Source organism: Anser brachyrhynchus (genome assembly GCF_964034855.1).
Source record: "Anser brachyrhynchus genome assembly, chromosome: 1".
NCBI classification, from domain to species: Eukaryota; Metazoa; Chordata; class Aves; order Anseriformes; family Anatidae; genus Anser; species Anser brachyrhynchus.
The window spans coordinates 6,727,510-6,743,221 of record NC_137694.1 but is presented as its reverse complement, the minus strand read 5'-3'; the positions used below and the strand labels follow the sequence as shown (position 1 = coordinate 6,743,221).

At 39.4% G+C, this 15,712-nt stretch overlaps 1 protein-coding gene across 4 annotated transcripts; it reads right to left on the bottom strand.

Annotated features, from left to right (window-relative positions):
* Positions 1 to 282: 282 nt before the first annotated feature.
* Positions 283 to 15,712, bottom strand: SEC61A2 (SEC61 translocon subunit alpha 2). 4 transcript variants are annotated; one of them, XM_080581072.1, is made up of 13 exons: positions 15,633 to 15,691; positions 15,085 to 15,160; positions 14,460 to 14,527; positions 10,549 to 10,614; positions 8,786 to 8,864; positions 6,125 to 6,256; positions 5,871 to 5,980; positions 5,096 to 5,249; positions 4,006 to 4,166; positions 2,730 to 2,927; positions 2,310 to 2,501; positions 2,079 to 2,155; positions 283 to 1,385 (listed from the first exon to the last, which is right to left on the bottom strand). In XM_080581072.1, the coding sequence occupies exons 5-13, from the start codon at positions 8,844 to 8,846 to the stop codon at positions 1,199 to 1,201; spliced, it is 1,272 nt and encodes a 423-aa protein (XP_080437198.1). In that variant the 5' UTR covers positions 8,847 to 8,864; positions 10,549 to 10,614; positions 14,460 to 14,527; positions 15,085 to 15,160; positions 15,633 to 15,691; the 3' UTR covers positions 283 to 1,198. The 4 variants fall into 4 exon arrangements, with proteins under 4 accessions (XP_080437198.1, XP_080437196.1, XP_080437197.1 ...); XM_080581070.1 differs by lacking the exon at positions 15,085 to 15,160 and having other exon boundaries at positions 15,633 to 15,712; XM_080581071.1 differs by lacking the exon at positions 15,085 to 15,160 and having other exon boundaries at positions 15,288 to 15,691.

Sequence of the window (15,712 nt, the reverse complement as noted above, 5' to 3'; positions counted from 1 at the left end):
TTTCAGGTGTGAAAGACAAAAGAAATCAAAATAGAAAATCAAAGGGAAAAAGCTAGCAGTCCCAGGTGAGCAGAAAACCTCAACGATTTTAACTTTAACTAAAATTTTTAAACTTGAGATTTATTTTTTTTCAGCAGCCTTAATTATATTCTAGAAAGACAAAGGAAAAAAAACAGGGAAAAAAAAAAGAGGCCTTACAGACCTACCTCACTAACAAAGCCTGTTGAAAATTACTAAGAACTGCGTATGAATTATGTACGTTGCACAGAAAAGAGACAGGAGAGAGCTTAATTAAATAAGTTTATTGTCTAACGTTTACACTTGTTACATTGCCGCTGTAAAGTGCGACAACATAAATAGATTTTCAGCAGGAACTCCACGTTCCCCCCCCTCTTCCCTTCTATGAACACTGCTTTAGGAACCAGGCCTTGCTCTTTAGACTCACGAAAGCAAAGTGGACATGAAGTTTCAGTGGCACAGTTTTCACAAGTACATGTTTCAAACAAAACTACCGGGCTGACTTGCCAGCATGACAGCAGCTATCACGCGCTGTCTCACAGGAAACCCAGGGCAAGAAAGCAGCGCCCCGGTCCTCGTGATGCAGCAAATCCACCACCAAACCAGTGCACAGGTGAGATGAGTATCAGTCTCTGGTAAAAACGTTTGCTCGTCCACCCTTAGAGCTAAAGGAAAGGTGCCTGGGTGGAGGCACCGCAAAGGAATAAGGAGTGCTGAGTTCGGTGATGGGGAAATGCAAGTTAAAAAAGTATAAAAATTAAGGTAAAATACAGGCTACAAATCAATTCCATTAAGAATACTGACACGTGGCAATCTGAATGGAGATCTCTTCCTATTAAGGACTGGGAAATAAATTTAACGTTTTAATACTGTGCAAAAATGTTTACCAACATCGAACTGATACATTTTACCATCTCACTGTAGTGTTTCAACAGCAAGGTAGATGAATTGGTTTCCAGCATTACAGGCAACACTAGATATACTTAAACGAGATAATGTAAACTTTATTCTTAAGGCAGCTGGTACTGATGCTGCACACAGGCGTGGCTCGATGCCCGTTACATTAACGGGACACGGAGCACTTCAAAACAAGTAAAAAGAAAAGAGCATTATTGGACTAAGTGACGCATGTTGTCAAAATACTTTCCCTTTCACACAAAACCATGAAATATTTGGACATCTAGAAAAATAACGCGCCCACTCCTCCAACTTCTGCTTGCTCTTTTACAAATATTTCAAAATACTGATAAATAATGGTGACTGCAAGCAGAATGCCAGTGCCCGACCCGATGGCTCCTAGGAAGTCAGCTAAAACCGAAAGGGCGCCGATGCACAGCCCGCCAAATGCAGCTGCTGTCGGGATGTACCTGTAACAAAAAGTATTCGTCTTGACACCTTTTCCTACAAGGGTTCTAGGAATATATCTACTCCTGAAACAACCAACTCGAATATTTAGGGATGAGTTTAGCATTGCAATTGGAACTCTGCCATTACATCTTACGATCTTCTAAATTATATTTGTACAGCGTAGAAACAAAAATAAATATTCACTGACGGGAAAGCTGCATAAGTAATTGACCACCGGCAAAGCTTTTTAGTTAACAGGGTAACTTTTTTTTCGTTATATGCATACTATGTAACCTCCACAGGACTGAAACCAATGACTTAAATATGCAGGGACAACCCTGCCGTGCAATCCACACCTGCACGCTTTGCATACTGCATCAAGTACCACTTCTGTAGCGTCATCTTAGTTCAGAAATGGTAAATTAAACACCTGGGAAAAATCAAGGTTTCTTCCTTTTAAAAACACATTCGAGAATCAACCCAAATTCCCTCCTTATTCTGCTTACACAAATAATCTCCAGGTTAATCTCTCACCCACTGCTATATAAATCTTTTGCATTACCGGGACAGAAGACAGCTGAATGGGAAGGATCTTGACATTTGTACTGGAAACAATCCCCGATTTTTCCGAGCGTATCTGCTCTGGTTGACACCTTCCCAGCCCTCTTCCCCACCCAGCAGAGCGGCACAGCTGGAGGTCAGCACTTCCTCACCTGTTAAGCTCGTGAACCATTGAAGTGTCCCTGTGGCCTCTCATCACCATTTGCTGTTCTTTGAGTTGCTTGGCAACCTGCGGAAACACGGCTTTATGAAACTGCTGCGGTGTTTCACAGTCAGCTGGTGTTTAGTCAGAGCAATAACCGATCAGTTAGGAACTAGTCGGTTCTAAATTAGAGGCAGTGTTTGAAAATACAACCATTAGGCGCGTTTAGCAGAACACCTACGTCTTTCGCTGAGGAACCAGACACCTCAATCCAAGTCTTTGAGAAGAACGCACAGGATCCCAACATAAAAATGATATAAACTATGACATGGACGGGATCCTCAAATATCGCACCCATGGATTCTGGAGGGGACAAGTAGTAGCACAGGCCACCAACAGGGTAAGAACGAGCAGGGCCACCACCACTGACATCCTGGGAGAGGGGAAGAAAAGAAACAGTTAGTTCTCACAGACCTCACCTTCCTATCCTGTGTTTACAGAGGAATTCCTCTTCAAGGTTTAAAACAGCTTTTCCCTACAAATGTTAGGAAATAAGCATTCCAATTTTCTGCTGGTTAAGTACCCAAGTCTCACCATAAAGTAATAGAGATATGTATTTATATATAATTTTTAATTTTTTTTTAAGTGATGAAATACTTACTGCCCACTGTCCTAGTAAGTTCACCAAGAAGTTGCCACTAAAACGAACAGACAACATCTGGGAAATAACATAGAGGTTCGACACTAAGGCAGACTGCAGAATGATGGGAATGTTGGAGGTATAAAAGAGCTTGATAGGATAGCTGCTGTACTGTCCGCGATACCGTGCAGACTTGATCGGTAAATCAACACGAAATCCCTACAAGAAAGAACACAAACGCATCAAGTTTATTTCTAAGACAGAAATCATTCCTAGTGTGCCTAAAAGCTATCCCTGAAGATATCTGCTAGATAAACAAGGAGTGCAAACTCGAGGACAGTAAAGCCCAAAGGCTTTCTGCTGCAGCCTGCCTTACAGATTTTAGGGATTTGTAAGTGTTACTGCTTGGTCGCGTTACATTCTTTTCATATAAACATTCTCTCTCCAATGCTAAGTAACATTTCTCTAAAATACACTTACTTTACAGAATATGGTTTGATAAAACCCTTTAATGGCTTTTAACTTAACTGGTGAGCATCAGGAGACTTACATTTGCAAGTCCAGCCTTTCTGGGGTGGGCTCCTATCTCAGTAGGCCCAAAAAAGCCACATGAATTTGAAAACCACAGAATTCAAGTGTTGTTTTTTTTGCCAGCACTCACTCTCAACAGCTCGAAAAACATCACGTTTTGGACACACCCAGCAAACAAAACAAAACCAAAAAAATATATATATATGGGTCTATTTTAGTACCCATTTTAGCAAATACTCAAATTTAAAAATAAACAGCTAAGTATTTCAAGAAAATCTGGGGAAGTGGGAGGGCAGGGGGGAACACGACACAATCTATTAATTACACAGCCATTTCCTGAACAAATCTGTATCATGCATGCCCCAAAGAAGCAAGGTTCTCCAGCTGTGGCCAAAGGTGTTATTTTTTAACTCAGCTACGAATATCAAGGATATTTGTTGTGCGATACAACCACTGCAGTTCCAGAACCCATTTTTAGTACAAATACTCTGACGGCCCGTAAGGTATCTAACAGAATATGAAATCACATCACTGCCTGCATACGGGTACGTGTGGCTATAAAGTTTAACAGCTGTACTGTCACAGAGGCACGGTACAGTACTGATGTAACACTATTCAAATAAAAGAATTCCTTACTCAAAGCTGAGATAATTCAGCTATTGTAGTTTTGCAATTTTTTTTTTCCCCAGCGATTGCACTCTCTGGAGTCCAAGCACTTCTACCTATGCAGTTTCACAGAGCTACTAAGAGAAATTTCTCATTTCACCTGAAAATATATGACAACAGCAAACACAAATACTGTAGCAATCAGATTCATGAGATTGGGCAAATTCTGTCGGTAAAAAGCCTCCCGCAAAGCACGGACTTTGTCGGTTCGCGTAGCCAGAAGATGAAACAAGGCAATCACAGCACCCTCAAACTCTGTTCCTACAAAAAGAAAAAAAAGAAAAGAAGTTTTAAACTGTACATTTAAAACAGATTTTAAAAAAATCTTCACAGCTTTCTTCAGGAAATTTTAAAAGTGACATGTCTAAAATCAGATTCAATAGGACATAAATCCTGTTACAAGAAATGTATCACAATACAGTGTTCTAATTCACAGAAGGGAGAATAACCAAGATTATTCTTGGTTAAGAAAAAGAAAAAAAGGTTTCACACAAAAGAATCTTTTTCTTTTTTCTTTTTCTTTCTTTCCTGGGGGTAGGAGGAGGATTGGAAGGAAGAAATAATAAAAGAGGAGAAAAAATAGCTTTAGAAAAGCAGTAATAAACCACAGCAGAGAAAAATACTGGAAGTCTGGTGAAAATGAGAGCTAACTAAATCCTGGCTCAGAATTTAAGATAATTAACTAGATTTCATTAATCTAATTAACTTCCTGATGCAAACACAGGATGTATCTTGGCTTGGTATTTCCAGAGTCTCCGGACAACCAGATATTGGCTGAGGAACAAACAGATGGCAGTCTCTGAAGACTCAAACAAGCTTTAAGTAATTTGGAGGCAATAACTGTGACAGTAACCTATAGCCACAAACAACAGTTGGATCAAAACCAACTCCCCTGAACATACAGAATCTAATCTCTCTTCTATTTCTTCAAAATAAGTTATGCTAAACCAAGGCTATTTCAATCTGGAAATCTAAAATCTTCAATCAAGGGGCTATAGCTCCTATCTTAACCACTGAAATTCAAATCAGCAAAAGAAAACTTGCAGGTAATTAATTTATCTTCTTGGAAGTCAGACGACATTCTCATCGTCAATCTTTGACAATTTATTTTAGAAGCTACAGCTGATAAAGCGTATGTATAGTATAAATCCACTGAAACACGTTATAACTTGTTGTAATAGCACCCATACCTCTGCCGGTGTTGATGGTAGTGGGACTAAAAGCCTTCCAGACAATGGTTTCACAGATATTGGTAGCAATAAATAGGGAAATACCGGACCCCAACCCGTAACCTTTCTGCAGCAACTCGTCTAACAGCAGCACGATCAAGCCAGCAACAAACAGCTGTGGGAAAAGAAACAAAACTGAGCAGAAACAAGAATGAATCAAGTTAGGAATTACAGATTAATTACTTGCTTCAGTTATTTTCATCATGTTGGAAAGTGATCTTTAAGGTTTTTTTAACCTAAATACCATTCATGCAGTATTTCTGCCCTCTCACGTACACACCTGCACATCTCACCTGGCAATAATCTCTGTGACTTTTCAACACTGACGCAAGCAAACGGACTACTCAAAGAGCACTTTTTTTTTCATTAAAGTGTTTAAGTCTGAGAATCTACTGATTTGCTTTAAAGGATAACGCCTGAAAGTCAAATCTTTACTCTTAAGTGAGAAGTCCTCTGAGGTACTGAACAGCAGCTGCTGCTTTCGAAGTCTACTAATTTCTACATTTGGAATCAAGCAGCCACTCCTTATCTGAAACATTTGTGATATTAATTATCCTGACTTTCTCCTCCGTTACGGAAGATGTAGGAATTTCTCATATACAGACAGCAGATATGAAGGATGGTGCTTCCTAGTATTAAAAATAAATAAAAGGCAGACAGACATTGAAAGATTGTTTCTTCCAGCCGTACTGCATCTAGCCAGTTTTAGTTACACACAAAATAGCTCATTACAAACCTGAATTATAATAAGAAGACAAATCCCAGCACCCATTTCAGCAGGATCTCCGTACATCCCAGTCATAACATAGACAATGGCTTGCCCGATGGTAATAATCATCCCAAATACTAGAACAGGAAAGAAAGCAAATCCTTTAAAAAAAATCTCCTGGATTCACCTATCGAAGAAATTTCACATCTAACATCATTTATGCAGACTGCTTTCCCAAAAATAAAAAGATGTTCATTAATTTTAATCCGAGCAGCGCTTACATTTCTGAGCCCCATTGAACAAGGCTCTGTCTTTCGGCGTATCACCAACTTCGATGATCTTTGCTCCAGCTAACAGCTGCATGATCAAACCAGATGTCACGATGGGGGAGATACCCAATTCCATCAACGTACCTGACCAGGAAGAAAAACCAATAAAATTGCAATTCAAGCATCTCTCCTAAAGGATTATACACGGAGGATATTAGGCCTGTAGAAAAACTTCTGACCTACAGGGAACATTTTTCATAACCCTTCAAATGGATATCCCAGTACAGGCATAATCAAAACAAAGACCATCATCTCCTCACAGAAGCGTGCTGTGTTAAAAATTTGTAAGCTTGAAGGCAGCATGACAAACCTATGTAGCTTTTCACCTTAAATATCTTTGTGAAACCACGTGAATGCTACAGGTCAACACACACTGAAGCTTAGCAGGCTACAGAGCGAGCTTTTTGCCATGTCATATCAAGGAACCTTTCACCAGAAACCATCTTCTCCTTGGCTGTTTATTCAGTCACTGCTTCAGCTGTTACATTTTACAGAAGTTTAATTGGGAAAACCACAAGAAAGAAGATGCAGATCCACAGAGCCCAACAACAGCACCCTCCGAATCACTACCTCTAGTTAAGAGCACAGAAGTTTAGGATTAAACCAGTTCTTAACAGAACAAACGCATCATTAAGATGTTCCACGCTGCCACCTCACCTACTGGTGCAAGGTATCAATGTTCAACTCCAGACAACTCAAACAGGAAAATATAACTTTGTAAAACACTAATTCTGCAGCATATAGGTTTATGTTCCAGAAAATCTCTCTGTTTTCCCCCCAGTCACTTCATTTGGTGTAATAAAAACTGAGGCATTGTAACATTGCTTTCACCCTCAAGTGCCACACGCAATAACTGACCTACCACCACGTACTTTAATTCAGGTATATTCTCAGCAAGGTCTTGTTTAACTACTGATATCTGTTTGAATTATATTACTTTGTGGTATGGGAACACAACTGAAGATACTCAAGGCAATTAAACTCAGGAAGATAACCCACCTTTTGCCTGTAAAATATACTCTCTTGACTATACAAGAAACATCTTCCACATCACCTTTTTAGAGCAAGAGTATTACAAAGAGATCATTTTTGAAATTTAATTTATCCTTCAGTTCATACCAGAAAATCTTCTCCAGTATGAAAATGCGGAAGATTTATTAAAAAAAAAAAAAAAAGCTGAAAACCTGGATGAAAATTAAGAAACAAACTACCAAGTGCTGAATCTTCCCACGTTTCTCAAACTAGAACCTTAAAACTAAGAAGAAGAAAAAAAGTTTGGGTAAGGACACATTTTACAAGTTTAATATTGAATTAACCCAGACCAAATTACCTCTTAACTATCTTTTACATGAACGCTCAAGGGATATAAATAATTCACATTTTTTTCCTGACGTTGTCACAATATCCACCAGAGAGATTAAAAGGAGAATCAGCTCACAGTTTTTCAGTGTTCTTTACATTTAAGTGCCATTCTGCTCTCACTTTTAGCACAGTAGTGTTCCATCATAAAATTACCAGAAAATTATTAATAAAAAGAGTATTTAGACACTGGAGACTTGCAAAGTCTCAATAAGAATCGGTGACAGGGGATGCACGGTCTGTAAGGTCTTGAGGAAGGTCAAAAGAACTAGAAACGGTGTATTCATAGCTGATCAGGCTAGAAACTCATGTTTTCTCAAATTCCACCTCTGTAAAGGGTCCCTTCTCTGGGGGATGTATCAAGCTGTACTTCCCTTTTCCCACAGATATATTAGGAATTTGTTCAGAAACTGCTTCTGGCAACTTCTGCCACTAATTGTAACATGCTGCTTAAAAACACCATGGGCTGCCCCTTCTCTTTTACGCTAAGAGGAAAAAGTGCCTCTCCACACCTTATGAACTCTTTTACCAGAGATCAAGATTTTAATAACGATTTGGGAAAATTAGGATGTCAAAAACTTTAGCCTTTTACCTTACATCCTCCAGTGACATCTAGTCAGTTGACTTAGGTGTAAATTAACTTTCCCTCTCCTGTTTTTTGTTGCCTTCACAGTCTCTCTAGTCTTTTCTTGGCCAGTTACCATTCTGTTTGGGTAGTGACCTCATTTGTAGTCACGCTTGCCAGGTCCTAAGTTTTAGACTTCTAGCATTAGTTTAAATCTTTTATGTATTTGTTTCGGCTTCGTTTGTCTATTCTACAATAAATTACTTTGTGTTTCCTGAACTACAAGCCTAATCATCTCTTCCCTTAGCTTTCCAACCTATCAAATCACCCATAATGACTTATCATCACCCAAGGCGTTGCGAGGCATAACTGATTTGCACACAGAAGGTATTTTCGTTCTTAACTGGCAGGGGAAAAGACTTGATGTCCCATACATTTATCAGGAAAAGACTTGGAAACAGAATCATCCCAAAAGCTGAGAGTCAAGATGAATCTCATTTACTCATCAGAGGGGACCCCATTCCTACAGTGACGTATGTCTCGGGTATCAGTCAGTTATTCTGTGTTAAGAACCTTACAAAGTGTTTCCACACGACACCTGGGTTCTACGAAATTTAACAGCCACCCATTTTCTTCCCCAGTCTGTTTTATACCGATAAAAAAACAGAGAAAAGAAATAATCTACTAACCCCTGTTTGACGCAAGAATGACTCGCATCCAATAGAAAGGATCTGCAGAATCTGATGACATGATTCCAAACAAAGGTATCTGTCAGAGCACACAGCAGCATTAAACACATATACAAAGAAAGCTTCCATTAACCCAAGAATCTGAACTTGTAATGATTCAACTGTTACACTCTTTAGTATAACATATTCCCTTTTTTTTTTTTTAATTAAACCAGAATGTACAATAACAGAGATACCGAGACCATCTATTTTAATCCTCTAACTGGGGTATGACTCAGAGGACTATGCTATGGAACCTAAGACCCCTTCTGCAGGAAAAAAACAGAACTCCCTAGAAAAAAAGAGTCAGTGCACATAAGCTAGATTACTGAAGCTGAAGATGTAAATGGCTGTTTTAGGCAATTATGGAGTACTACAGCCCAGGTGGAGGGGGGAAAGGGAAAAAAATATAAGATAAATAGGTTAGATACCACAAAATATTAACAGAATGGAGGGGCGGAAAAAAAGGAAAAAAAAACCCTGCAACATTCCATTTCTTATTCCAGCAAGAACAATGGAACAAACTGTAGCCAAATTTTCTTTGAGAATACAGAAGAAATGAGGGTTGTTGTTGTTTTTTGTTATTATTTTTAAACAGCCCTAAACAAAATTTATTTTCAGTACAAATTAAAGATAAGGCATAAATTACAACATAAATATCTTCCTCCATCAAATTTAAATATTCAAATTCTACAGCTGGGAATATGTTTTTAAAATATCCTATGTGAAAATGTCAAAGTTAGCCAAGTTTATAGAAAAAATCTTAATTATGCATCTATTTAGCAGCTAGGAAGCACAGATAAACTACACGTTCTTCTATCTCTAGTATCCTTCCTGCCTCGTCCACCCAAAAAGTAGATAGGTATGCGAGCTGGGGTTTAGCCTTTCAGCAGTCCTTCAGTGTTGTAAACATCCAAGTTATAAACTGCTGCCACAGAGCCTGACTGGGATAGAAGTTCAAGTTAATAAATAAATAAAATATAACCTAAAAAGCCTAGGCCTGAAGACGTCTGGTTCATCCTAATGATCTAAGAGGCCTAACAGTTCTAAAAAATAAAATAAATCAAGTAATGCGTGGATCTTCTGCAATATGTATTCTTTAAAAAACAAAGCTATCCATTCATAGCCCTAGTGCAGGTTTCTAAGAACTCCTGCATTTATAAATATTAAGGATCATGTAAATGTTTACAAAGACCCTGGGGGAGGGAGGTTAGCTAATATCTTCAACAATACATTCAAAAACTCAAGTTCTAAATGTCAACTTCAACACCTCAGAAAAACATTTCCCCGCAATCTTTACAACTCATTATCTTGCTCAAGAGGAATCAGGTAAAAGTAGTCACTTCTAGCTCATTTTCAAACTTGTTACTGCTAAAATTTAAATTTAGCTATGAACAGACAGTAAAGAATGCATAAACTTGCTGCTTAGGTTACTCAATGAATAATTATCTCTGCTGTTTACCCTGCAGCCAGTATCACCATTTCATAGGATATTTCACATTTAAAAAAATTATTTCAGATTAAAGAGAAAGCATTAACTTCTAAAAACATATCCATGAATAACAGTGGAATAGTCTTATTCATTTAAATGAACTTTAAATCCTTAACCACAAAAATACGTAACTGAAGCTGACAGGTCAACATGAACAGAGAAAGTCTCACAGTTTTAGCATTCCACATACCGAATATCTCCTTTCTGAAACGCAGGAAGTATCAACACCTACCTGGCAGCATACTAAGAAAATGAAGAGTGTAATAGCTGTCCATAGCACCTTCTCTCTGAACTGGATCTGAAGAACAGATTGGAGACAGAGATTATTGCGCTCGTTGTAGTTAAGAATTTTCACTCCACTACCACATAAGTGCTGATCATCATTCAGAATTAGATGTGAAGACGTTGAGCCAGATGGCGTCATTTCTCATCAGAAATTATTTTTAATATGATTTCAGAGTTTTTAGAAACAGTCATGGGCTTCTGGGTAGTCAAAGAAAGCTTACATGGCATCCGGCAGACAGCGTGCCTGGTATTTGGTGAGTAGAACATGTTTTATATATAGTATTCTAATACAGGGGGTATTTACAGAAAAGCAACAGCATGGCTAAAAACACAAACATACCAGAACAAACACGAAAGATTAATTCAAAAAAAAACTTATCTGCAGTGATTTTATCTCTAGGCTTCAACAGATTGGAGGCACAGTTTTGTAAAGCTGAAAGTTAAGTGACTAAAAACCAGAAGAACCATTAGTTTTGGACAGGAATTCAAACCATTCAGAAGGCAGTTCGTCAAAAGGTGCCACAGGAAGCTTAAATTAACCATTGCAATCACAGACACAGACTACAACGCGATTTTAAAGGATCTTCTTTCCCTCTGAAGTATTTCTGTCCATGCAGATTAGGTATAATTTTTAAAAGATTGTCAGATTAATGATCATCAGTCACTAACGTATTGAGGACATTCTCAGGGCCACAACTTTTGAGGCAGAATACTGTAACTACTGCCATGAGCAAGAAGAGAAGAATCACAAGGTTTACGTTTGAGCCAGAGATTTTCTCAAAGCCTGAGAGAGAAAGAATGCATTTGCAGAGACCAAGAGAGAGCTAAGATTCAGCGTTACGTTCAAATTCCCACCTCTCCTCCACGGACTGTAAACCCTGGGAGAAGCGTGTTCTCTGCAGACAAGAGCACAGCAGCTACTAAAACGAGACATGAACTAACATACAAGACAGACACAGCAGAAGTAAGAGATTTCTGCCTCCAACCACTGAATCTGCCTGTAGAGAAGTAACAAGAGAAAGGATCAGTGCCTAGTTTTATAGGCCCTGAGCACCCACAAACAAGAAGCTACAAGCTGAGGCAGCAGTGCAGCTTCTCAAACAAAAACTCGGAAATAATCCATATCTTTGTAAGTGAAGACATGCACTTACTTTGAAGCAAAATAATTCCAGTAATTTAATGTATTTACTGATACAGACTCACTGCTAAAAGAGGCCAGATGCTAAAAATACATGCAGTACAAAGTTAAAAAAAGAAAAATAGTGACAGCAGCAAATAAATCCAGTGTCTTGTGTTAGACCTTATGCAGTGCTGACCCACTTTACTAAGTGCTGTTTGGATTTTATATTTCAGCTTTTAAGTACAGAGTTTTAAAAGAAGAAGAACGAGGAGAACTATCTCTGCAGCCCAAACTTAGCTTCTGGGGTATCAGTCTCTTAAGCTGTGTAACTGCCCAGGCTCTCACTTTAACTACGGTGAACATGAGCATTAGGGAAATTCTGCAACATTCGAATCACAGTTCATTCACAAGGAACAGTCTCTGTGATCCAAAAAGAAAAAAAGAAAAAGAAGGCATCTGAATCTGCATGCCAAGAACGGCAAAATACCAACTGGTACCAAAATATTCCAGCCACAAATGATAACAAGCACAAAAAGAGTACATTTCATCATCGGATCAGATTCAACTGGACATTTTATTCCTTCGACATTTTTCTCACTTACAACCTGTGAAAATAAAGGGACTTGAGCATCATCATCTTGGTGTTCAGAACATTGTGTTCTACTTCGAAAAAAATCTGTGCATATCAGGGTAATACGAACAAATGCTACTAACTACAAAAAGCAGCACTTGCTTCTGGTAACCAGCTTGGCCTGACAACAAAAGCAACGCTCCCCAGTGACAGCAAAAGCCCACTTCCCTCATCAGAAATAATGGAAAAATGGTTCAACGGGAGCACATCTGAATTAAAACTTCATCTTCACTGGACAATCAATGCAAGCTAAGAGAAGGGGACTTTTTTTTTTTTAATCTTCATTTCTTGTCCTGGCCTTAACCAATCCACTAAAATCATTACTAATTATGTTTGCCCGTAAGAGTTTGCAAGCAAACAATAAATAAAAAAGAATTACAGCTATACAGAGTGACCTAGGTCTCTTAACAGACTAGACACAAGCAAGGAACATAATGTAAAATGCTCAAACGACTCTTCAGTCTAGGAACGACGTTCCCAAGTATATTTTTCACTTCAAATCTGTACAAAGCTGGCAACCGAGAGTCACTGCCTAGACAGTGACCTAGATAGTGAAAGAGACAAAGTGACCCAAGCAGCAAGGACAAGAATTTCAGCACCTCCCTGGGCATCTTTCATCAGCTGATGGAGGACATGGACAAATAAAGTCTCTCTTCCTCTCTGGCAATGAGAAGGGTAAGAGAAAGAAGCCAAGAGAAAAATCACAACTGTTGCTGAGCTTTACAGAAACCTCAATATCTATAGATTTATCTTAGCTTCCTCTTCTCATCTATTTCATTCGAAAAAATGGGGTAGGCAGATATAACCAACCCGTCAAAGGTATGCTCTAAACCGGCACGAGAAGACTGCACTAAGGTTCATTGCTGCAGAAACACAGCACTCAAACTTTGTACTCAAAGCAGTTGCATCCTGATCTGAGCACAAAGTCTGGCTCTGCAAACTCCTGCTCTGAAGATGCCTTTGTCTGATTGATATCAGTTGTTTGGAGACCTGTCCTGAGAGGGAAAGATGCTGGGAATCAGCAAGGAATGACATACAGGGTGAAGAGACGGGATAAATCCCAATCTTATTAAAAATCAGACCCAGAGGGGGATAATTGGCAGTTTTTATCACATCTTTTCCATCCAATCCAGCACATTCAGCTACGGTGACTGGAACCAACATCTCTTCATCCAGTCCTAACCCTCGGGAATCTCTCATCAGGGTAAGAGGATTCTCCGTGCTGGTATCATACTTGCAGCTATGTATTTTCTTTTAAAAATAAAAATCAGCATTTAGCTCTTACCTAATATTCACTGGCATGAACATTCCATAAATTTGCTGCTCTAATTAGAACCTTTGTCACCTAGGCAATACATGAGTGCTTGAGTATTAGAAGTTAAAAAAACATTTTTTTTTTTGACAGGGCCGGTCTCTCTGATCCTTCTCATCTGCAGAAATTAACTAATTTTGATCTAGAAAATAGGCAGAGAACTGGGTTCTAGGGCTATGGGAATAGGTAGGTCAGACATAAATGAACTCAGTTTATTGGTTTCAAAACAAAGAAAAGTGTCACATTCAGTATGCGAACAGGGAGCAATTATGTGAACTTTATCACAGATCACTTTCCCACCTCATCAAAGGGAAATGGTTATTGGAGTAGGAAACGTTTTGTTTTGTAGGAAAGGAAGTACTAAATGCAAGGTTCCTGAATTCCAGCACAGGCCTTTTAAAAGTAATACCTTAGCCAACTCAAAGTCTAGAAGTGTCACCAGGACTTGAAGCCAATACCAACAGTGTTATCCACAGGAAAAAAGCTTGAAAACTCTGGTTTGGTTACCACCAAACGTAGATCCAGTCATAGGGAGCTGAAAGTAATAAAGTTCGTCTAGAGATAAGACATTAAAAAAAAAGAGTTAATACAATTACCAAATGGAACAACTTATCAGAAGGCAGTTACGATTTCATCATTGCGTTAATCTTTCACCTTAACATGGATTTCCTCTCCTCCAAAGAACCTGTCCTACTTTAGGGCCCACTGTTTGTGTTAGTATTGTAGCGTGTACTCGAATGGCACAACAATCTTATCTATGAACCAGTAAAAGTAAAAACATAATGTGGCACTCACCTTTCTTTCCGGCTTCTGGATTTCAGGTAAAACCGCACAGAATGGCTTAATAACTTCCAAGAATTTAACTGTTCCAGAAAAACAAACCGAAAAAAGAACAAGAGGGAAATATTTTAACGAACTTACATGAATTTATAAGACTTCTTACGACTTTATCTATCTTCTAGGGAAAAAATAAAATGTGAAAACACTTTATAGGGCAATTATTTCATCAAAACATACTCTAATTCAAGCTTGAAAAATAACTCCCTTTTTTTGAAGCTGTTGAAAAATGGGTAAAAATGTGGAAGAGAATCCTTTTTTAAAACAGATTTGGCCCATCCTCTATTCCTCCAATCATTTGTGGGAGAAGTAACACCACATGTATCACAAGAAGTGAACTAAACTATATTCAATTTAAAAATAAATGGAGTATATTCCATATATGTGGAATATATATATTGGCCTGTGCTTGTTAAACACAGCAGCAAAGGATGCTAAAGAGTACCTACACAGAGACCAGTACCTTGTGGTTTACATGTGCATGTAGGTGAGAGAAAAGAAAAAAAAGAACTCAAATAATTTTAGAAACCTTAACTTAAATCACTGCAACACCTATTCTGACCAGAACTTTGTGGGATTTTACTTTAACTTTTGGTCCATCTCCGCTCACAGCTTCTCCTTTAAAAACACAGAAAAGCTCAACAGTTTGAGCTCTTTTTCTGGAAAACAAAAATAAATAAAAAATAAATCCAGAACGTACAAAGGTGGGCAATTTCCCTGCCAAAACCTGCACGGTATCCCCAGCGCCCCCCAGACACACACATTTGGATATCCACCAAAACCCACCAGAGGCTCCCCTTCCACCAAACCGCACTCGTTACGCTGCGGACCGAGGTTAGGCAGCTTTTTGGGTCGAAATCCCATCATTTATGCTCACACTCCCGGCTGGGCCAAGCTTCTCCTTCACCCCCCTCACAGCTCATCCCACAGCCTGGCTTCACGCCCCATGGCGAGCCGGGGGGGGGGGGGGCGGCATAAAAACCCACCCCAAAAAGCTCCGACCACCCTCGCCCTGCCGGTGGGCGCTACCGACGCCCCCCCTTCGTCCTGCCCGGCCCCCCCCGGGCCATGTTCTCCCCTCAGGGGGGCAGCGAGGAGGATCCCCACGGCCGCCCCCAGCCCGCTACTCACTGCCCATGGCGGCGGCGGGGCCGGCTCTGCCTCAGCCGCTGTCACCGCCGCTCGCCCTCCCTCAGCCGCCGCCGTGACGT

Excerpts from the sequence above, each read along its gene's own strand:
- SEC61A2 (XM_080581070.1), bottom strand. Across the intron at positions 4,167-5,095 it reads TACCATCAACACCGGCAGAG|GAACAGAGTTTGAGGGTGCT; the intron begins GTATGGGTGCTA and ends TTCTTTTTGTAG. Across the intron at positions 1,386-2,078 it reads ATGGTTCACGAGCTTAACAG|GTACATCCCGACAGCAGCTG; the intron begins GTGAGGAAGTGC and ends TTTTTGTTACAG.